General features: G+C 65.7%; 1 protein-coding gene across 1 annotated transcript in view; it reads right to left on the reverse strand.

Annotated features, from left to right (window-relative positions):
• Positions 1–22,531, reverse strand: part of SEPTIN9 (septin 9) — an 81,178-nt gene extending 58,647 nt beyond the window's left edge. The window contains exons 1-2 of the mRNA XM_054593137.1: positions 22,437–22,531; positions 500–1,141 (exon numbers count right to left, since the gene is read on the reverse strand). Of these exons, the coding sequence (XP_054449112.1) occupies positions 500–1,141; positions 22,437–22,491 (697 nt within the window). The 5' untranslated portion in view covers positions 22,492–22,531. The remainder of the gene's footprint in view (positions 1–499; positions 1,142–22,436) is intronic.
• Between the last annotated feature and the right edge of the window lie 826 nt (positions 22,532–23,357).

The raw sequence follows: 23,357 nt of genomic DNA on the forward strand, positions 1-23,357 counted from the left end.
GAGGTGGGAGACCCTCCAGCGCAAAACCCTGGGAGGGCATGAAGCCCCCGCTCCACCCCGGGCCTCAGCCCCTGCCAGGTATTCGCAGGGCTGCCTGCCACGCCTCCCTGGGCCCGAGGACCCTGAGAACGCAAGAGCCCATTCTTGGATCACACGCCCTCTTCCTTTCTTGTCCAGGCTCCCAGCCCCCACTGTCCTGGGCTCACACAGCGCAGCTTCCACAGCACGGCCTACAAAAGGGGGCCCCTGAAAACCTGGAGGTTCTTTCCAAAGTCTAACTCAAGTCCAGCTTGCTGCACCTGGTCCGTCCTCCATGGACAGAAAGAACCGAGTCCGCTCCCCTGAGCCTTTGATCACTCACCCCTGTATTCCAGGTCTTTGCAAAAGCACAGCGCCCCCCCACCGCCGACCCCAAGCTTCCTTCTCCAGGATTCCACGGCAAATCAGCTGCCGCCCCCAACTGCCACCCCCATCGGCACGCTGGCCCTTTGCTACTCACCCTCCTGTCTCCTGGGCGGGGCCTCGGCCAAGGGGGGCTGGGGCTTGGGCTCCAGCCTGCTCTGCAGCTGAGACATCGGGGTGGGCTCTGAATTCTCCAGGGTCTGGGCTGGGACAGGGGAGGCGGGCACCTCGGCCGGCTTGGGCACCTGGATCTCCACCCTCTTGGGGGCAGCATCAGCGGTGGGGGCGGTGGGCACCTCGGGGACCTTGGAGGCGGGGGCCTCCATCCTCCGGTGGGCTGGCTCCTGGGGCTTGACTATGGTGATCTCCGTCCTCCGCGGGGTGGGCTCCGGCGTCTTGTGGCCCAGCGCTTCGGCCCGCTTGAGCCCGAACCGGGACGGCCCGGCGGCGCCGGCGTTCTCCACCTGCTTGGACGAGATGTCGATGGATAGCTCGGTGCGCCGGGACACGGGCTCGGTCTTGGGGCCCGACAGCTCGACCCTCCGCAGGGCCGCCTTGGGGGATCGCTGGCTGAGGGAGTCTACATAGCGGGCGGCGGGTTCTGAGTTCTTCACGCCCAGGTCCTGGAATTTCTGGGTGGAGCTGGCCACAGTGGCCCGGAGGAGGGGGGTCTGGACCCTCCGGGGCGGCGTGGAGTTGGGCGTCTCGACCTCCTCGACCTCAAAGGACCTCTTCAAGGCTGAAAGACAGAGGAAGGCGTGATGAGCGGGCGGCTTCGGAGCGTCCGGAGGCCTCCTGCGCACGGGAACGTCACAAGGTAGCCAGCGAGAACGCTGCAGCCAGGAGCCCGGGGTGGGCTCTTGCACCCCTCACCTCTCACAAAGGCAAGAGGACGGCCCCCCTCCACCAGGGGACCCAGAGGCACCAGCAATGCCGTGTTCAGGGGAGAGAAAAAAGGCTGGAGCCCGGAGGACGGCGGCCTCTCTTTTCCTGCCATGGCTACAGCGGGGACCCAGCCACACTTCCCATCCAGACGCTGGGCTCCAGGGGAGCCTCTGACTGCTGTCTTGTCCCTTCTCCCTCCTCACCTCCCCTACGAGACACCACCAGCAGCAGCAGGGTGGGGGGTGGGGCACGTCCCCAGTCACAGCAGCACAACTGTCACCAACGAGGGTCACCATGGGAATGACACTGTCGTGTCCGTAACAGCGTGAAGAGCCGACACTGACCACGTCGAGTACGTAGGGACCAGGCTCACTGTGCACGTCACACGGACCACTCACTGTAACCTTGTGCTGCCTGTCAGTAAGGCTACTGTCGCCTCGGACAGATGGGGAAACCGAGGCCCCAGGGCTTAAGCAATGTGCCCAGCAGCAGGGACAGTGGGGGGCGGGGCAGAAGAGGCGTCTGTCTGACTGCAAGACCCAGGGTTCTCAGCATGTGGTTGCCCAGCTTCCGGCGGAATCGCAGCCCCCCGGCGTGGTCCACCGCAGCCCCCGCCCAGCTGAGAGCTGCTCCCGACCACCTGACTCCCACCCCGCTGCCAGGATCTGCCCCCTGAGGGGGCGGGGACGGTGCCTAAGAAGTCGCCATCCTCACAGCCCTCGCACTGCAAACGAGAACCAGCTGCTCCCAGTCATCAAGACCAGAGCAGGAAGGGGCCCACGTGGCAGGGACACTCACCAGCTCCTTCCCGCAGGCCGGCCCGCAGCCACCGCGGTATCCCCAGCCCCTCTCCTCGCCTCCAACCAGAGCCCAGAGCGTCAGGGCACCCCACTGCTCCCTCCCCACCCAACCTGCAGCGGGTCCCCAGCCCCCAACAGCCGCTCTCCAGGGCCATTCTTAGCAGCCCCTCCCTCCCCGCGCCTTTTCTCCGAATTCCAGCTCAGCCCTCAAGTCCTCCCAGCAGACAGCACTTCCTTCAGAAGACGCCTGGTTGGGGGCTGGGTGGGCAGGTGGCCAGGGGGGCGTGCGAACCTAAGGCTGGCCGGGGGAGGATGCGCAGGGGGCCCCACCCCAGATACCTGCCACCTGAGCTCCCACTCCCTGGATGCGGCACCCCTGGGAGGCCCTCTAATTAGGTCCTGGGCACACCTCCTTCTCGGTGGACGCAGGGACCAGATCCTGGGTTGCAAAGCCCAGGCATCTGAGAGGCCCAGCAGGGACTGCAAACGGCCTCGGAGGAACCGTGGGGGGTTGGGGCGCCGGCACGTCACCGCGCACCCGTCTCGGGTACACACCTGCTGCCTCCCAGGCGTGTGGCCCACTGTGGCCAGAGTGTCCAGCGTCAAGAGAACTGGACACCCACCCGGGGGGTCCGTACACCGCCTCCCACTCTAGGTGCTGCCGTGACCAAAGCTCCACCAGCCCCGCCGAAGAAGCCCGAGCGCCCCCAGGAGCGGCTGGGCGCCTGCCGGGCTGGACACAGAGCCCAGGGCTGCGCACCCCGACCTCCCAGCAGCCGGTCTGCCCCTCCCCCGAGAGCACCATCCAAACGCCCCCGAAGGGCAGCTCCTGTCTGTCCGTGGGCTCCCTGGAGGAGGGACTCCCCACCCCTGCACGGGCACCTCCAAGGACAGGCATGTCCTTGGTGTTGGCTCTTTGGGGATGAGATGAAGAACAGAAAGTGGGTGGGGGAGAGGCTTTCCCAGGTTCGCCCAGGAGAACAGTAACAAGACCCTGGACCAGGATTTAAGTCACGGCACCAAGGCAAAGCCCTGCCGGACTCGGGCACCTCGGTCCGGCGGTGGCCATGACCTGGGACCTGCCCTGCCTGGGGACACGGCGCCTGGCCCGGGTGCACTGCCCCGTGCGTGTGCCCGGCCGCACGCGCCACCCCCGCCCCTCCTTCCGCTGCGCTGTGTTCCTCCGCAGCGCAGGTCGCTCCTGGCCTGTGTCACCTGGCGCTTACTGTCCAGCTATATTATACACCTGGTGCGTACCGTCCAACACTATCCCTCCCCACGAGCACTGTGTTCCCACCGCTGGGACAGCGGCTGCTCAGCAAGTGCCCGGGTTGCTTGGGTCGCCCTTGATGGCTTGTACCGTCCCTGAAACAAGCACGCCACCTCCTCTGAGTCCCCTCCAAGCCTCCCCTGGGCCCCGAAGTTCACACTGCCCCCTCCCCATGCCATCCAGGCCATGACAGGGCCTCAGGGGTGTTTCAGGGGCCCCTGGGGACACAGCCTGATGTCCTCGCCTGTCTCAGGCCACGACCCCGCTCTCTGTCCCCTCATGGGCATCCAGAGTTTCCGCGTGACTTAAAAACCGGTTGCAGGGGTGTGACTGCAGGCACCGAGCCCTGGGGAGCCCCAGAGCAGGGAGGCACCAGGTCTTCACTCCCTTTTCAGCCCGAGAAGCTCCCCTTTCCTCTAAGTCTACGGTGGGTTGAACAGTGTCCCCCAAAAGACACATCGCAGTCCTAACCCCCAGGACCTATGAACGGGACCTTATTTGGAAACAGTGTCTTCACAGATGGATTAACGGGAAGGACTCAGGATGGGCTGAAAATCCCACGTGTCGTCATAAGAGAACAGAGAGGAGATATGAGACAGAGACACAAAAGACAGGCCAGATGGGGACGGAGGCGGAGACGGGATGCAGCCACAAGGCCAGGCGCCGGGGCCACCGGGCGGGGAGGGGCCCACAAGGACGCGCCCCTCAAGTGTTTGGAGGGCAATGCGCCGCCGACACTTTCATTTTGGACTCTTGGCCTCCAGAGCTGGGGCAGAATCAAGTTCTGTCGTGGAAGCCACGCAGCACGTGCTGATTTGTTGCGGCGGCCCCAGGAAACGAACACGAGGACCATCAGAAGGACGAAGCCTCCGGGCTGTGACTGTCAGGACCGCCCCCCCACCTCCGTGGCCACCTCGCGCTGCACCCTGGCCCTGTCCAGTCCCAACCAGACTCAGCAGGTAGGCCAACGGGCATGCGGCCGAGCGACTCCAGAACTGCTGTGTCTTCGAAGGATACAGAGGAGGAAGAGCTGCCTCCTCTTCCCTTTGCTGGATTCACAAAACCCCAGGTGGACAGAGAGGTCGCCAGGCGCCTGGTGCTGCCTGAACTCACACCGCAGCGTTTGGGGGCGGACAGATCGTTGTGACGGCAGGCTCGGCCGAGGCCGCCCGTGCACAGCTGCCTCTCCACCGAGGGTGTCATGACACCAGAAGCACCCAGCTGGGACAAATCAGGAGACAGCCTGTCACAAAGCTGGCAGGACAGAGTCCCCCAGCGTCTCCTCCCCGATCAGAGATCAGAGTTCTAGAAACACAACTCAGATGGCACTCAGACGCGCGCACACACCCTGTCCCGCCCCCACGGGGGATACCCGGGGTAACTGACTCACGTCCCTCGCCCTCCCCGTCCCTGCAGAGGCAGAGGCAGCCAAGCGGTGTCCACACGCGCCACGGAAGCCAGCGGGTGTTCATGAGCTTGTCACTGTGTGTATTTGAGACGCTCCATGACCGCGCTGGGGAGCAGCACCAGCTGCCACCCCTTCGGCCTTAAGGATGTTATTGCAGCCGGAGGGCAGGCCAGAGAGCCCAGGGGGACAGGACAGAGTGGACTCCCAGACCCAAGACGAATAGATCCGGGGCCCCTGGGAGGGAGTGATACTGCTTCCCCCACAGGGTGGGTGCGCCCCCTCTGCCACCCCCTTTCTGAAACACAGATGCTCCTTCTGCCCCCAAAGCCAGGCACAAACCTCGCCTGCTCCCCGAAGCCCTCCCCAGCCTGCACCAAGAGCCCGGGGACATTCACGCACTTGGGCCCTGGCTGGGCATTTATCCCAAGGAGATAATCAGAAGAGCAGAAAGATTTATTGGACGTTATCAGTGTTAAAACAGCAAACACTGGAAACAATTCAGGTTTACACTGACTTCCTGAACCTGCATGCCGAGGTCCCACGCAGGCACGGAGACCAAGGTTTTGAACATGAGCGATGCTGAGACTGTGCAGTAAAACAGGAGAGCACAAGGCGGACGCGGGCAGAGGTCGTGGCTTCCTCGCACACACGTGCAGGGCGCACGCACGCTCACTGAAAACGCCTCTGGGTGGCATCCCGGGGGTGTTTTCCTCCAGGAGATGCTCCTGCCTTTTCTGGACCTGCTACGTGACTAAACCAACCTGGCTGTGCATACCTGTGCCTGCCCGCAGATCCCGCCCCAAAGCCTAGCCCTCTCCTGTCCGTCAAACCTCAGCTGCAGCAGAGACCCCGCCCCGCCCCATGTGCAAACCTCGGAGGCCCCGCCCACCCGCGGGGTCGAAGCAGGAGCAGCTGGATCTGGGCCTGTTTAAGGAGGAATGTGCCTGCACACAAGGGGCCATTGTGAAGGTCCTGCTCTGACCGCAGGCGGCCAGCAAACCTCTCCCCACTCCCAGAACACTTCCTGGTGCATGCAGGGGCCTGGGGAGGGGACACCGGGCAAGCCACAGAGCCCTGCTCCAGTCAGGGACAAATGTCAGAAATGAAATGCTAGGAGCAACGAGGTCAGAGCAAACCCACTTGCGGCTCCCAAGAGGGAGGGCGGTGAGGCCGCCGCACAGCACAGGGTCCAGCTCTGGCTCAGGGTCCAGGAGTCCTGGTCAAACTGAGTCTCTTCCAGGCAGCAGCGGAGCAGGGTCTGGCCCTGAAGAAGCAGTGGCCACTCAGGAGTCAGCGTGAGGGGCCCAGCGAACCCAGAGGAATGGCGCCAGGCCCCCTGCCCTGAGCCAGCAGGAGACAGCCACAGGACCACCCCGCCCCCGGGGTCAAGGGGATGCAGCCCCCTGCTCTCTCTCGCCTGTGCGCCTGTGCGCAGGGGTCTGGCCCAGGCCCTGGGGCTGCGCGGGGCGGGCACGGGGCAGCAGCGCGGGCAGAGCGGGGCCGGCTTTTGAACAGGGAAGACAGAAGAGCAACCAGGTGATGACTGAGCAGCAATTTTTACAGCTGTTGGTGTAATTACCGCGTGCATGTGTGCACCCCATGTGTGCATGCATGTGTGTGCAAGTGGTCACCGCCCACACACAGGCGGTCAAGACTGTACACGCCTTACCTGTGTCCATCACACCCACAGCCCCTCCAGGTGGCCACCTGGCGCCCCGGACGGGAAGCGGGGAAGGGGGAACACTGCTCCCCGCAACCGCTCTCGGGCAATAACCGGAGGGCCAACGTCCCACTCCCACCCAGGGGAACACCCGCGGGGCGGAGCTCCAGCTGCCCACGGCCATAGCGCTGTAACAGCGTACAAGGTGCCCCTCCCGGTCGCATTCTCTCGGGGACCATAGGGACCTCTGCGCCCCTGAATCCTCCTCTCAGGGGCGGCCTCCGGGGGCCCAGCAGAGGATGGGGTGCCAAGGGGGCAGGTGGAAGAGGAAGGCTCCGAACAGAGAAGAGGATGCAGAGGGGGGAAGGGAGAGCTGGCGGGTGCCCTCAGGAAGCAAAACAGTCCAGAAGGAAGGGCTGAAAAGTGGCCGCCGGCCGAACCTGCACAGGGAAGTCAGAAAACAGAGCCGGCCTGAGCTTCCCGCAGAGAAACACGTTTGTTTAACATTGTTTAACAACAGTGGCCAAGTCCATATAAAGGAAGGGGGATGAAGAGCTCCAGCCTCACGGTTCAAATTCAAAGCCCTCCCTCCCAAGGCTGGACACAGCCTCAGGACCGCGTCTGCTGCCCCCCCAGAGCCAGAGTGGTGGCCGAGGGCTCACCTGCACGGGGGACGGGCTGAAGGAGGCCTGGCGTGCGGGCGGCGCGTGCACAGCCCCTGCTTCCGGGCCCCCCAGCCAGGCGGAGGCCGGCGCCCCATCACCTGGCACCGTCCCACCAAGGGTCTGGCCTATCCCCCCCCTTCCACCCTGCCCCAGAGAAGAAGGAACCAGCTGACTCATTTCCACGTGGCCCCGGGAGATGGGGAGGGGGAGCCAACAGAGCCCCTGAGACTCACCAGGAGGTCTCTAGACCCAGGGGAGTCCCCCCACACATTTATTTTGATGACTATTTTTGCTTTGGCTGTTAGGTGCAGCGGTCTTTGCCAGGCCTCCGGTGCGCTGGGCCACGAAGACTCGGGTGCCTCCCAGGGTCCCTTCTGCTCATCACAGCCCCACTCCGGAGGCCAGGCCTCGTCCCTGGCGCTGGCCGTGGCACCCAGGCTCTGGACGGACGACGTGAGTGTGAGCAGACCTGACGTGCCCGCGGGGCCGAGCGAAACGTGCCCCCCTCCCTCCTCCCCAGGCTGCAGGAGGGTCTGCGCCTCTCTCCGAAGCAGGGGGCCCTCCACACCGCCTGCAGGGCGCAGCAGCCCTTCCCCACCAGCGACGTGTCCGGGCCTAAAAAGAATGCACAGGCCGGGAGCAGAGAGCCAGTGATCCACGGCCCCGCTCGGGACAGGACCTCCGGCGCTCGGCAGGGAGCCTGGAGCAGCTGCCGCCAGCAGCTGGCCCTTGGGGTCCCAGGCCTCATCTCACTCCCCAAATTCATTGTTACTTTCTCCCTGGACAAGTGAGGACACAGGCGGAACCAGCCCCAGCTCCCAGGCAGCCCTCCCTCAGCCTCGCCACACCGCCTCGTCCCCGCAGAGTGGGACGTCCCGCCCAACTCCTTTACAACAGCTTCCAGAATCCGCTACGCTATCTGCAGGACGTTGCTCGAACAATGGCCCCCAAAATGGCATGTTTAAGTCCTAACTCTGGAACCTGAAAAGTGACCTTCTTGGGGACAAGAGGCTTTGCAGGTGTAATTAAGGTAGGGGTCTGGAGACAAGGCTGTCCCGGAGGAGGGTGGGTCCCAAATCCGAGGACGGGGTCCACAGAGAGACGGCAAAGGGTATGACACGCGGGAGTAGACCACCGGAGACGGAGCAGAGGCCAGAGGGACACGTCCGCCAGCCAAAGGTCGCCCAGGATGGAGGCCGGAGCCCCATAAGCGGGAGACTGGCCTGGAACAGGCTCTCCCTCGGGGCCCCCAGGAGGAGCCTGCCCTGCGCCTCGGGATCTGTGAGAGCCTCGGTGTCCCCTGTTTTAAGCCCCCCACCCCCATGTGTGGTGCTTTGTTACATCGACCCGAAAAAACGAATGCACCAGCAGAATATAGAATAGAGGGCAGGTCTGCATTCAACTTCCTCGGCCTTCGGGGGATGGCAGAGCCACTTCCTGCTGTGATTCACCAGCGCTGACGAGGCGACAAGGGTGCCCGGGGAGGAACTTGGCCGGGCAGGGAGGAGCCTGCCCGTGCGCCCGCGTCAGCCCGCCCGCCTACCCTGGCTCTCCACGGCGGGCCCAGGGCCTCTTCCTGCTGCTTGCCGCCTGCCACCCCCCCCCAGAGCCACCCCCTCATCCACTTGGGACAAGGGACCCCCGCGTGCTGCCCAGGCGGGACGGCCCAGCTCACCACGGCTGCCTCACCGTCGTCATTCAGCGCACCCTTCTTGCTCCCGGAGGTGCCCCAGTTGGGACCCTGAGTTACCCGGTTGCCCTACCCAACGGCGGGTTAATTCCTGATCGGCCCCCACACACCAGAGAAGGGTCTCAGGTGAGGCTGTGGGGGGTCGGGGAGCCGCCTCACAGGTGAGACTCCAGCAGGCCCCACGGGACGCTGCGACCTCTGCTTCCCGTCTGTCTGCACGCGGGGCACACCCAGTGCCTCAACGCTGGGAGGAAGCCCCTTCCCAGGTCCGGGGCCCCTGCGTGGACAGCCCCGCGCCTCAGAGGGCGACCTCTCAGGGCAGCATGGCTCCTGCGCTGGCTCCCGCCCCCCACTCCTGTCCCGGGTCTGGGGACACCGGGTCCTTCCAGGCAGCCCTGAGGTCACCCTAAGGTGCTGGCCTGCCGTTTTTCTTGACTAAATTAAAGTGACAAGGACATGAGCACATTTGGAAGGGCTGTGCTTTGGGCCAGTCCTGGCATCCTCTCGACACCTGCCACCCTGCTGGCTCTTTTCTGCAAAGAACAGAACAGGAGGACGGACAGGGAGAGCTCAGAGATGCGGGGGAGAAAAGGGGAGGGTTTCCTGAGCCAGGCCGGGGCCCGGGGCTCCGTGGGAGGCAGCTGAGGGGGCAGCAGAGGTGCCACTGGAGGAGAGCAGGGGACAGGTGACCTTCCAGGCCTCTGAGGGTCAAAGGTTCTCTGATAAATGGCAGTCCCTGGGAGGTGACCAACTTCAAAACGTTGCAGGCCCAGCCCCAAGGGTCTCACACGTTAGGGAGCCCCTCCCCGACTAGGGGGCCCCACTCATCTCCCGAGCCAGCTTTCCACCTCCTCTACCCACCATCCACAGCTCCCCAAACACCCCTCTTCCCAAAGCCATAGGCCCCGCAGGTGCTTCTCCCTGAGAGTGCCGCGCCCCCGGGACCCTAGCAGCCACCCCAACGCTCCTTCCATAAAAAGACCCTGCAGACAAGCCTTCCTGCCACCCCTGTCCCAGGCCCTGAGCCGGGTGCGGACCAGGATGGGAGGCCCGGGAGAAGGTGCCAGCCAGGCCCGCGGTCAGCGGCTCTGTTCTCAGCGCAGCGACCGCACACACGGGTGGCAGAGGGTCCCCATCCACCCGGGAGACGGAGCCACCCCTCCCGCCTTCTTCCCCCGCTGACCGCTGGGGGACCGGGAAAAGCACTGGAAAAATGTAAAAAAAACCCCAAACCTAAAGAATAAAAACCCTAATCCCAGGGGCCCAGGTGGCACCCTCCATCAATCACGCCCCCTGCCCAGGGACGCCAGAAGGGCAGACAAGGCTCTCGGTGCTGTGGCCTCGGGGTGGACGGCAGGTGGGCGCGGCCCTGGCCAGTATGCGCTGTGGTCTAATTACAGGGGATGGTGACCCCAGGGAGCAGAGTTCAGGCTTCGGTCAGGCCCCCGCCAGAGCAGCCCCCAGGAGCCCAGCTGGGCCCCAGGCCTCCCGAGGGATGGAGTGGGGAGGGAGGAGTGGTGGAGACTCACAACAGCAGGCCCCAAAACTGGCCAAGCTGGGCTGGCGAGAGGGCGGAGCCTCGGTGGCCACGAAGCCCTGCATGCACCATGATGGACGTACGGTTCAGGTTCAGCGGCCCGAGGGCCTGGACCTGGCCTCTGTCCTCGAGGGCTCGGGGCGGATGGCAAAGGAGGGGTGCACAGACATCTAAAAGGCGGAGCTGGGCCTGCTGTGTGGGAGAAGCCGGAGCTGGACACAGAGAGGATTCCAGAAGGGGCCCCCGAGAGCAGCGGCACCCCCACCAGAGGGGCCGCCCCACTGTCCCGAAGAGCCCTGGTGGGGGCTAAGGGCGGGCTCATCCGGTCGGAGGCCTCCAAGGCTCTCGCCAGGAAGCTCGCCGGAAATTCCCATGCCACCTAAGGCTGGAGAAGACCTAGGAGCCTAAACTGAGCCCGCGCGGCCTCTCAGCTGGAGCGGATCGCTGGGTCCGCCCTGAGGGCCACCCGAGGTCTGGGGTCTCCACACTGCAGCTGAGATCCCAGAGCCACGTGGGCCAAGCCCAGAGCGGACAGAGGAGCCGAACAGAAATGAGGGGAGAGTCTGCCTCTGAGGGAAGCTGAGCTCTGGAAACGGGGGCCCAGCGATGTCACCCCCTCCCGAGCCCCAGGGGTCAGGCAGGTGCAGGAGGCAACAGCAGTCTGTCTACAGCAAGGACGGGTGTTTGGCTCTGGGCCCCGCTCACGCACTCACCCAGAGCAAGCCACAGGGACAGCACCCCTGCCCCCGCATCGGGACCCGGACCCTCCTCAGGGATGCAGGGGGGCAGGCACACAAACGACGCGGCCACACCGCCCGGAGACCGATGATCCCTCCAAGTCAGGCCACAGGGACGTCCCAGCCTGGTCGCCCCCCCAGCCAGGACCTGTCCCACTCGCCCCAAGCCTCGAACACTCTGTAGTAGATTCAAGAGGGGTCTCAAAAACATACATCTGTGTCCTGGTCCCCAGAACCTGAGGATGTGACCTTATCTGGAAATAGGTCTTTGCAGACGAAATTAAGAATCCCAAGCAGAGGCCATCCTGGATTTGAGGTGGGTGCTAAGTCTAATGGGCGTCCTTCCAGGGAACAGAGGGGGCGGACACAGGGAGAAGGCACCTGCAGACGGAGGCGGAGGCTAGAGGGATGGGTTGCTGAGGACGGACAGCCGCCCCGGACGGCAGGAGAGGGACGTGGAACAGACTGTCCCTCGGAGCCCCCCGCAGGGACTGGTCCTGCCGACTGACGCCCCGACATCGGCCTCCGGGCCTGTGCTTTAAGCCCCGTTTGCGGTACTCGGCGGCAGCGGCCACAAGAATGCCCGCCGCTCACTGACTCCCCGCCCACCAAGCCTCCTCTTTCCCCCCACGGCCCCCGACCCCTCGTGCCCCGACGACACCCCAGAACACGGGTTCTGTGTGCCGGTTCTACCTCCCAGGACCCATCGCGGCTTCCAGGGAGTGACCTACGGACTCTTCCCTCTTTCTAGGTTTGCTCTTGGAGTCTCCCAGCACTCGTCCAGTTTCAGGGGAAAACCTCCCGACGGACAGAGCCGCCCCCGCCGCTGAGCAGGGTGGGCACTGGGCCCCAGCACCCTCGGGGGTGACCCGGCTTAGGCAGCACCCTGTAAGGCGCCTGCTGTCCTTCCCAAGAGGGCGAGGGCCTCTGGGGCAGGGAGTGCGGGGCCCTGCTGGCCACCGGCCTGCTGGGCCACAGGTGGACAGGTAAGCTGCCCCCTCCAGGACCACGTCCCCTGAACAGACAAGCCCTCAGTTCTGCTTACGGCCCGTGGGAGGAGAAAACGAGAGCTGCTACCGGTGAACGCCAAACCCTCTGCGCCAGAGGCCCTGGGAGGCCCACCCCGCCCCCACCGCCCAGCGCCCCACCTCAGCCCCGTAACCTCCGACCTGCCTGCCGGCCACGCAGGCCCAGGCGGCCAGTCCCCACCTCCCGCCTTGTGAAGCCGCGCGGCGGCCAGGCAGCCTGTGGGAAGCGTTGGGGGCAGAGAGAGAGAGCCCGTAGGAAACAAAGCCACAGACAGGAGTCCTTCCTTTCCCAGCTAAAAATGGAGAATTTTTGCCAAGTTGTCCTCAGCACAACTGCTTGGTGTGGGAGGGTTGGAGAAGCTCTGCAGACGGCCCAGAGCTGCGGGGGCAGCGGGGGCAGGGCTCGCAATTGTCACAAGCGCCACCGATGCCCCACCGAGCCAGAGGCTCGCCGACAGCAGGCTCCTGGTGAAGTCCAGGAAGGGCAGGGCTGCAAGGTCCCTGCGGCTCGGACACAGGGCCACTTTGAGACCTGTTACCAGCTCCACACTTCTCTCACTGGTCCTGAAACAACCTGGTTCAGCAACCCCCACCCCCGGCAGGACTGCAGGCCCTGCCAATGCGGGCCAGGGCGGGCCAGGGCGGGCCAGCCTACCTCCCTCCCAGGTTGAGGTCAGGGACCTTGGCTCCGGTCACATTCCTCTGTGGCCAAAAATGCAGCCACCGGCAGGGCCTGCAGCTGGGGTTCCCAGCGGCCTTCACTCCACTCAGCACCCCAACCCAGAGCTGAAAACGGCAGCAGGGACACGGGAGATGGGTTGGGTGTGTCGTCTTTCTCTTCGACGATGAGCTTTTAAAAATAATTATCTACTGCTCTTCTGATACTAAAAGCAACTTGCGTGCAATGGGGAGATTTTGCAAAACACACAGGACGCCTCGGGAAAAGCACCCCAGAGCCTGGCCCCAGACCCCGCCGTCGACATTTTGGCAACGTCCCTCCAGCCCTCTTGCTGTGGACAAGGACCTGCGTTTGTAAACACAGGTGCGGCAGGCACGCTGCCGGTGCCTCGCCTTGCAGGCCCTGGACCCTGCACGTCCTCGCACCCGTTCCTGGTTCCCTGTCCACTGGGTTCCCTGTGGCTCTAAAGTTCTGACTCCAGTTCGTTCTCAGCTTCGACTGCTCGTCAGAATCAGTGCTGGAGCCTGGTAAAAAGTAGACTTCAGAGGTGCTGGCTCCAGAGGGCTGGGGGGGCCTGGTGGCCCAGCGGGCCTGACGGGCAGTCAGGGAGCCCCGCGCTTCCGGGGCTCACGGGCCTGGTCCCACCCCCAACCCTCCTGAGAGTCCTGTGAGAATGAAACCGTGGCCCAGACCCTGCTGGGGACAGCCCTGGCCAGGTGCCTTGGAGCGGCCAGCTCGGCAGCCCCACCCGCCCTCACCTTCTGCAGAGCCACCCAAGGTCAAGGTCGACGCCCAGCCTCGGCCGCCACGCTCAGCTCCCAGGTCAGTCCCCCGCCTGAAGGACACACTGGACAATGCCGGGCGTGGAGGCCCAGTGGTGGGGGGGTGTGGGTCATAAGATCCCCAAACCTGGCCCAGGCCCAGGCTCGCTCTGTTTACCACAGTGGCCCAGGGCCTCCACGATGAGATATGATAGAACTCGCCTGCCACAGGGACAGGGCCGGACAGGGCCACCGGCTGGCACCCAGGAGCCCCCCCCGCCCCCCGCCAGCCCCCACTGCCACTGGCATCTCCCTGCTCCTCCCGAGGGCAGGGCGAGGCGTTGTCCCTGCTACAGACAGAATATTTGGGCACCCACACATTCCTAGCCCTGCGTTGAATCCTACCCCTCGATGCCATGGTGCTGGGAGGCAGGGCCTTGGGGAGGGGCTTAGGCCAGGAGGGTGCAGCCCTCACCAAAGGGTTGGCGCCCTCATGAAAGGGGCGCCTCTGCCCTGAGAGGACACGGCGCGACCACGCCGTGTCCGAGCCCTCGCCAGACACCGACTGCGAGCACCTTGGTCTTGGACTGCAGCCTCCGGAAGTGAGATCTCAACGTCTAGTGTTTGAGCCTCTCCGTCTAAGGCGTCTTGTTACAGCAGCCCAAGCAGAGAAGGCAGCCCCCTTCCCCACAAGGGCCTGGGACGCCGCCTGGCGTGTCCTGCTCATCTGAAAAGTGTCTGCTTCTCTGAATCTCCACTCGTCAGCATTCGGTGAGTGTCACCATGCCCTGGGCCTGTTCCATGGGCGTTTACTGCATCAGCTCATTCAGCTGCCATGGCCACCTGGAGAGAGCGACTTTCACCCTCATCCCCCTGTCACAGATGGGGAGCCAGGGCAGAGAAGCTACTGACTCACCCAAAGTCACAGCGTGGGCACGGGCGAGGCCGGACGGCAGCCAGCACGCTCCACGTAGCCCCAGGCTGCCATCAACTCCCACCCGGGCCCCCGAATCTGGCCTCGGAAACAGAGGGTGGGCCTCTGCATCAGTCTACGCCTGCCCCGCCAGCCCCAGCCACCTGGCAAGCTGGGCTCTGTTGACAGACGTGGTCACTGGGCTGGGACAGAGGCAGCCCCCAATGCTGACCAGTAGGCTGAGACTTCCCTCACAGCCAGGCAGGGGCATGCGCAGTGGGGAGTGGTGGCTGATGCAGGTACCGGGTCAGGAGGCCCTGTGTTTGCCTTCGGGTGTGGCCTCGGGCCAGCCGTGACCTGAGCGAGCCTAGGGGCCTGCCCACCTCGCCGGGCTCCAGAGGACAAAGTGCCCAGCCCCTTGCCTGGCACACAGTAGGTGCTCAATAAAGGAGAGAGTTACGAAAAAGAGGAGGAGCCAGCTTGGTCAGAGGACGTGCCTATGAGTGAATGGGGAACAGCTGGAAGGGCCTAGACTTGGGTCAGAGAAAAAGAATGCAGAGGGAGGGGAGGGGGCGGGGCAGGCGGCCAGAGCCGGGCAGCTGGCTCCGGGGCAGCTGTGTGCAGGGGCCTGGCTCGGTCATTTAAATGTTAGGAGTGATGTAAACGTTCGAGTCCCTCCTCAGTCCTCATCCCTCCTTCTGCCCCAAAGTGGTGTTTCCCCAGGCCAGGACCTGGGGTGGGGCAGCCACCCAGCAGGGAGGGGACACGGCTCCGCCCCCCACCTCCGCCCCTGCACGGGGCCTGCAAAGGTAGGAGTGAGCGATCACCTTCCCCACCTCACCCCCAAGGGGCCCCAGGCCTGCCAAGGGTTTCTTTTATAGTTTAGCAGAAAGCAAAGCAGCCCTTCCTGAGGTTTGCTGGGGGAGGCCCGGGTTAAGGCACCACACTCCAAGCCGGCTGCTCCCTTCCTAGGTTAACACACGGGGCCTCTCACCCACCTGGTTATTCGCCACCCCAGCCCCTCCCAGGAGGCAAGACGGAGCCTGGGTCCTCTTCCCGCACCCCCTCTCCCCCCCGCTTATACTCCTAGCACAGCCCTCCTTCCCCACCTCGGAGCCCAGGGCTCCTGGGCCAGGTGTGGACGCATCGGGGTCTCCCAAACCAAGCAGGCGCAGTCGGAAACTGCAGGGGGCAACTGGCATCACCTGCCCGGAGACCCTATTTAGGTGCCCCTTCCTCCAGGAAGCCCTGCGTGGCCTGCCCCTCTCCTGGGCTCCTGCCCAGCCCCCCAGGACTTGGAACCTACCCGGCCCCTTGCCGGCACCCACCAAGAGCTGTTGAACAAAAGAACGCTGCCTCTCCTGCCCCCTCGCCGCCCGGCCACCCAGAGGACAGCCGGGTCCCAGCACCAGAACTGAAGGAAAACACCCAAACCCAGCCACTTCACAGGGCATGCCTCCCGCACACTTTAAGTGGGCAGCAGGTGGCAGGGGCCACGCAGAAGGCCGGTCTGAGGGCTTTTATTGGGGATAACGGCCATCGCAGGGGGCACCAGGCTGGGGCCTGGCTTCTCAGAGAAGCTGCCCCTCCACGTGGATAGCGGGCCAACCAGCCCTGCTCTGGGCCAGCTTCCTGCACCCAGGGAGAGGCCAGCGGGCGCAGGCTGGGACCCCGCCCGGGAGACCACTGCAACCCACCAGACTGCAGGCCTTGGATGGCCGCACCGCAAACATCTCCATCCCCCGTGAGTGGCCAGGAGGGGTGCCGGCAGAGGCCTGGACCTCCGCCAGACTCACCCTGCCAGGGACGCGTCTCTCCTCCCGCCAAAAAGACAAGCAGAAGGGCTGCCGGTTCGCCTCCTGCAGGCGGAAGGGGAGCTGTCAGTGGCCCAGGTGGCCGGGTGTCTCCCCTCCTCACTCCCGGGCCCCTCAGCTGTGGCCTCCCACAAGGAGGTGCCTGGACCCCCCACCCTGCCCCAGGGACAGCGGGAAGCCAGCAGCACTCTGCGAAGGGCAGGGAGAGGCCGTGGGGGTGGGGGTGGGGGAGGAAACCACACGCTGGATCCGCAGAGGACCTGACACCAGCTGTCCAAGCTCCCTGATCCAGCCCCTCCCTGGAGAGTGAGGAAAGGGGAAGCGGCCTCCGTTTAAGCTGCCTTCCCCCAACCGGCAGCACCCCCAGCGAGAGCGGGCCTGAGGCCCTGGGGGTGCCCTGGCCCCACGAGTACCCAGGGAACAACTGTCGTGGACCCCCAGTCAGATGGTCCCTTGGCACAACAGCCCGAGGAATGGAATGGAGGTGGCAGGGGCGGGGGGCGGGAGGGGGGGCGGGGGGGCCATGGGGCCTGGCTCCCCTCCCCCATCTCTCCGGGCTCCAGGGCACTACTCCATGTATTTAACCTGGCGTGGGGACAGGGACACAGGAAGCTCTGAGCTGTGTGTGGGAAGGGCACATTAATGAGTTTAAGGCCAGGCCCCTGGGTTTTCTGGATTCGCAACGAGGGCCAACACTGGCTTCCCCAGCTGGCCCAGAGGCCCAGGGGAGTTGGAGTTGGGGCCGGGGCCGGGGCCGGGCAGGGGCGGGGGGACAGCAGGGGACTCAGGGACACAGGGACGGGGTGGACAGGGAGCAGCACAAGGAAGAAAGAGGCAGGTCAGAGCCTGACCCCAGGCCCCTGCCTCCCCCGCAGCCTCCCCATCCCACCAGGCTCTAGACGAGAGCGCAGGGCGCACAGCGGGCTGGCTGTGTGCACCCTCCCCCTGCCCCATCAAGGCCTCCCCCCCCCCGCCCCGTCCCTCCCCCTAAATCTCTGGATGTTGGCAGCACTTTAAAAACGACAACAAACTTGAAGTTTCTAGGACACCTCCTGGTCCAGGCAGAACGGAGGCTCCAGGCTCAGTCCAGCCCAAATTAAACAGCCTGGGCCCAGCAAGGCCCTGGGCGCCAGTGGTGTCTAGGGACCAGCTGAGACTGTGTTCCAGAGAGTTCCGGACCACTCGGCCTCATAAGCAACTCAGAGAGCCTCCAAATTTGGGAAAAAGCAGAGAGGGCTTTGGAAAGAAAGCCACTGTTTGACTGTCTTTCCTCAGTGGCTTTGGCGAGACAAAGCCCAGGACCTTGTTTCCTGGTTGAGTTTCTGGGACAAATCAAAAGAGCAAACCCCCCCGGGACCCCTGCCTCCGATGTGGCTCCTAGCAGAGCCCCCAGCTGCCCAGAGCCCCCAGCCCACCCCACACCACCTTCCTACACACACCGCCTGGTCCTCGAGGGTCTAGCGCACATGGCCCACTGTTCGGTCCCAGCACAGCGAGCACACACAGCCCTGCCCTGGGGGTCTCCAAACCAGAGGGGAGTACCCGGTCTCGCCCAGCAGTGAGGTGGCTCCTTCCTGGGTTTGAAGGTCCCCACAGCCGGCCCTGTCTCCCATCAGCACCCAGGAGACTGTCAGAGGAGCGGCAGGCTGGGCCACCCGCCCCTGGGGCATTCATCTGGGGACCCAAGTTGGGGGCTTGACCTCTGACCTCCGCTGACCTCTGGGCACGCAAGGAGGAGGAGGAGGGCCCTGTTCTGCTCGGCCAGCGCAGGGACAGGAGGGCTATGGCCCTCCCAACGGGTAAGCGGAGGCCGCAGTGAGCGGGCGGAGAAGCCCCCGGCTCCTACGGAGCAAGCACACCGCCTATACATCCCTATTCCCTCGGTGGCCCTCCATCACGAATGGGCCAGCAGGAGAGCCACCCCCTCAGACGCCCCTAAGCGAGTGCCCGCCTCTGCCAGCACCGCGCCTGCTGCGGACCCTGGGGCTCCACTCCAGTGGGTTTGTCTTCCAGGCACAGGGGCCCCCGCGGACACCAGCCTGTGCCCGGGCTCCTGGAGACCTCGAGGGCAGGGGCTGCAGAGCTCACTGGCCCCGGCGGGGGTGAGGGACACACGGCTCTCCCCACTGGCCAGAGACGGGACTGCTCTCCTCGCTGGGCACCGGGCTCCACACCCACACGATCAGGACCCTCACAGGCTGCTGGACAAGCCGGACGCCCCTCCCGACACCGGCCCCCGGCCGTGAGCGCCTTTCAGGGAGGCTGGGGGCCGGCGGAGCCTCAGGCATGCGGCCTGACCACACGCGTCTTTGCAGTCAAGTGGCCCAGCGCGAGCCCGCGTCACTGTCCCCACGCGGCCCCGCAGGCAGGCCCGCGGTCCACCCCACTGTCGTGCCCTGGGTGCAGGGGGTGGTAGAGGAGGCTGGGTCTGCCTCCGCCAGCAGGAGCCCCGGGACCCCAGCCCTTCTGTGACAGGGAGGGTCCGGGTGTCTGCCGGACTCAGGACCCCCAGCAGGCCCCGTGGGCACCCTGAACCTGCAGGGTCGAGCACGTGGCGCCCCTCACCCCCCGGGGGACCAGACAGACCCTTGCCTGGGCCTTTGCACATGTGCCATCCCCTGACCCCGACATTCAGGCGCCCACATCCACCTGTCCTTTGCAAGTACCCACCTCGCTCCCTGGGGCAGGACCTAGGCTCAGCGCTGGGCAACCCTCAGAGGTGTTCCTGACCCCACTCAGCAAAGGGGGAAACGGAGGCTTGCGCTAATCCAAAGGCAGCGTGCGCTCGCCCTGAGCCTTTCCTGTCACCCCGCAGAGGGGTGTCCCACGCTTGCGCTCATCTCCCCAGCCCAGGGCTGCCCCTCAGCCCAGCTGTGAGGCTGATCACGGAAATGCTTCCGCTACCTGCAGCGCGCACATCCGCCCCTCCCGGTCCCGTGTTCTGGACGAGAAGTGCACGAGGCCAATGCCTCGGGTGGCTGTCGGGCCCTAGGAGAGCACGTAACTGCAGGGCCCCGTCCCGGGAGGCATCGTGCACAGTGACCCTGCCTCACATCCTGTCAGGGCCGAGCCTGCTCGCAGGGTCCTCTGAGGAGACAGCGGAGGAGTTAGAAGGGCCGACATCCTCTATGTGACTGCGTGGCTCTGCGACCAGGACGCCTGGTCTGGTTTCTACAAACACCACTTTCTGGATTCTTTCTCCACGTGCAAATCTGGGTACAGCAAACACTGCCGGGAAGGTGGGCCCGCAGCCGGCCCTGGGAGTGGCTTTTGTCGCACAGAGGCCCAGGCTGGCACAGCGGACTTGGCCGGCACTCCCTAAAGAACATGCCGTCCAAAGGCCTGTGCCCGCACCAACCCGCAGCCAGACAGGGGATGGGGTCACCCCGCCCACCACCGCATCACGCGGGAGTGACGGGTGCCAAAGTCGCCCCGAGGCCCGTCTGTCCCAGGAAACGCGGGGAAGGAGACTCTAAAAAGCACAACGGCAAATACAAAGCCCTCCTCTGGCCCCCACGCAGGGGGTCAGCACTGAGCCCCAGGATCATCGGTGAAGAGGGGCCAAGGCGGGTGCGGCAGGTTCGCTTGTGGAGGGCACCGCCACCCTCCCCGTCCCCAGGGCGGGGCCTGAACTTGACAGACAGTCCAACATAGGACAGGCTACACCCCAGTGCTACCCTGACCAATCTCACACTCAGGACCAACTCTCCGAGTCCTCAAGGGCCGGGCGCAGGCCAGAGACAAGGTGACAAAAAGAGATGGTGCTCCGCAGGGCAGGGGACAGCTGTGCCCAGAACGTGGGGCGCCTGCTCCCCACACACACGCCCACCAGTGAGAACACGCCACCCCGGGGCAGCTTCCCATCTTCCCCGGCACCCCCCACGCCGTCCCTGAGAGCTTCCGGCTGTCCCGAGGCCACGACTCTGGCCTGGACACACACCCCCGCAGTGTCCCTGAGGCACCCTCCGGCCTTGTGGCGGGATGCCAGTCTGCCGGCCACTGCAGCTCGGGCCCCCATCCTCCGGCCGTCCACGTGCGGGAGCGGGTCCTCCGGCCTCGGGAACTGCCGGCCGCGGCCCCACAGCTGCGCGGGAGCTGGCAGCTTCGCCCTTGCCCTTTCCCCCCACCGCACAGAAACTGACACCGGGCGGGCGGCTGTCCCCCAGACACGGGCCAGCGCCCCTCCGGAGAGCCCCTCACTCCGGCGGCACTCCCAGCCCCCTTGGCCACCCGCGGGCCCCTCCTCGCGCCCCAGCCCCCTCACGGACCAGCTTGTCCCGGCCTCCCTTGCTTGCCCTCCTGACCAGAACGGATGGCTCTCCTCCTGCCTCTCATACTCAAGTTCCCACTTCCCCGCAAGGCCCGCCTCCTCCATAAGGACTTTTGTGCTTAGCCAGCAGTGACCTTTGTCTGCCCTGGGTCACCCACTGTCGCTCTGGGTCACACTCTTCTCCTTCCCCGTGTCCTTCCATCCAAGGCTGTCGGTCCTCCACTGCCAGCTCCACTTGAAGTTCCTGGGGCACTTAGGCCGCCGCTCTGGTCCCCAGGCTGGCACCCTCCCACCCACACTCGGGCACACCTCCCCTCGGGCGGCCGGGGGGCCCTCCCGCCTGCACCCCCCGTCCTCAGGGAGCTCTGAGCTTCGCAGGGCGCACAACGGCGGGTCCCAGGCTCCCTAAACGGAGAAATCCCCCTCTAGAGCCACAGGGCTGCCAGCTGTTCCCTGGGATGATCTCAATGAGGCCATTGTCTCCGACTAAATTAGAGGGTCAAGGAGCCACCCAGGAGGCAGCCACAGAGGCTGCCAGCATCTTCAGACGGGGCACCCGGTGATGGGGACGGACCCCAAGGCAGAGGCACCAACAACCCACGTGGCATGAACTGTGACAGCTGTAGGACCACACGACCCCCAAGCTCCACTTCCCCATCCTGCCCGTGGGCCCCCATCACACCCCATTCTTCCTCACAAATCCCACCAGCAGCACTTCAGGCTTCAGGGCCGGCCAGCGGACTTACTGCTCTGGTCACAGGGAGAGCGCGCGCCCAGGGGGAGCCTGCAGGGGGCAACCTCTCCAGCGGGGCTAATTCTTGCCCACAGACAAGCGGCTGTGGAGGGCCAGGTGGGGCTGCACCCAGGCGGGCCCGTGAGCAGATGGGCTCCGGACGCCCAGATCCCGGCCCTGGTTCTGCGCATGAAGGGTGGAGGACCCCCGGCTTAGCCTGGCACCTGAACGCCTGTAATTCCTTCCAGGCCAGCCTCCCCCACACCAGCCCACCAGAGGGCTCTGCCCAAGGCTGCCTGGGAGCCCCTCCGAGGGGCGGGGCGGGGGCTCCAGGTCCCGGCAGAGGCAGACCCGCCCCTCGAAATCCGGCCCCAAGCGCTGGAGACTATTGTGTGAGCTTCCCTTCCGACCGCTGTATTTACTCCCCAGGACACAGAGCCTGCAGGCGGTCACGAGGGCTCTCGGCTCACGAAAGCGCGAGTGTGCGCACACGCACGCACGCACACCCAAAGCCAGGATGCGGGACACCCTCGCAGGGACAGGCACCGAGTCCCTCCACACGCTGGAAACCCCTAACAGGGGAGGGTACCCGAGTGCACTCCCTACTCGCACGCAGACGCCCACTTCCCCGCACTGCCTGACTCTGGCGGACGGCTGAGGATGTCCCCCGGCCTGGATGGGGGACGATGGGACGCCCTCCCCAGGACGGCGCCGTGTCCGCTCGCGGCCCTCCCCAGCCCGGATTCGGCTCAGCCCAGGCCCAAACTGGTGTGGGGGAGGGGCTTGTCCTCCGCGGCTGGGCGCGGGGGCGGGTACCCAACTCCCCAACTGCCCCGATCCGCGGCAGGGCCGAGTGGCCTTCGAAGGCCCACCGGAGGCGCCCCAGGGAGGGGGCTGAGCGAGCGCCGAGGGAGGGGATCGACGACAGCCGAGGGGGGAAGCTGCACACCCGCCCGGTGTTCCGAGGAAGCCCATGAGTCCTCGAGGAGGTTGTTGTCGCTCAGCACACACAAACAATAAAAGGAAGGAAACCCAGGCGGCAGCTGTCCCCACACAGGGTCCTCCGCGTAGGCGACGCGGGGCGGGGCAGGGGGCGCGCAGCAGGAGGGCTCCCCATCGGGGGTCCGCCTCCCGCTCCGCGCACCCGTCCAGCCCGAGCGCTCCCAGGGCCGGCACCCACCCACCTTCGAAGTCCGAAATGATCCCGTCCAGCTGCGCGTTGACCGCGGGGTCGGACATGGTGGCTCGCGGGCAGCGCGACGCGCGGAAGGCGGCAGCGGCGAGGAAGTGCCCCGGCCGGCCCGGGCCCTGCGCGCTGGCTGGGGCGCCGCGCCCGTGGTCCCGCCGAGCAGAGCTGGCCGCGGAGCCCCTCGGCCCCCGGGCTCGGCTGAATGAATGGGGGAGGCGGGCGGGCGCCGGCCTCCCGCTCCTGGCGCCCCCGCCCCGCTCCGCCCCCGCCTCCTGGGCGGATCAGGTTCCCCCGCACCCTGGCCCGGCCTCCCTGGCTCGCACTGGCTGCTCCGCCCGCCTGTCAAAGCTGGGACCTGGTGGTGGGGGGAGGCTGGGGCGAGAGATGCCACCGAAGGACAGGCCGAGTTCTGGGCGCCCGACCCGAGTGCCCCCCTTCGCCCGCCGGCCTGCGCCCGGGGGTCAGCGAGGGACTAGGCAGCCCCCTTCCCCCAACGCCCCGCTGCGGCCAGATGTGGGCGGATGTGGAGGCCTGACGGAGCTGTGGGGGCGGTGCCGAGGGGGTGGGAGGGAAGAGATCACTCCCTTTCCCTGGGGCGCAGAGTTCCTTCTGCGGGAGGTTTTATTTACGCAAGCAAACAAAGTTGGCCGCCTGCGCCTTCCCGCGCTCGGCGCCTGCAAGGGTTAAGCGCTCGGGCTGGCTGCCCGCAGGATCCTGGCCTGTTGCTGGCGAAGAGCCGAGGGGCTAGCGCAACAGTCACGTGGCCCGGAGGCCCCCCCCACCCCCCGCCCCGCCAGCGACTCCCCACCCCCATCCTTCCAACCGGGGTCACTGATGCGCCCTCGGGGACAGATGACAGAAGGCGCTGGCCCAGCGGGGGCTTGAGGCAAGGATGGCAAGCCCTGTCAGAAGAACC

The sequence above is a fragment of the Pteronotus mesoamericanus genome, unplaced genomic scaffold (genome assembly GCF_021234165.1).
Source record: "Pteronotus mesoamericanus isolate MK-2021 breed Mesoamerican mustached bat unplaced genomic scaffold, CSHL_Meso_final scaffold_408, whole genome shotgun sequence".
In the NCBI taxonomy this organism is placed as follows: domain Eukaryota; kingdom Metazoa; phylum Chordata; class Mammalia; order Chiroptera; family Mormoopidae; genus Pteronotus; species Pteronotus mesoamericanus.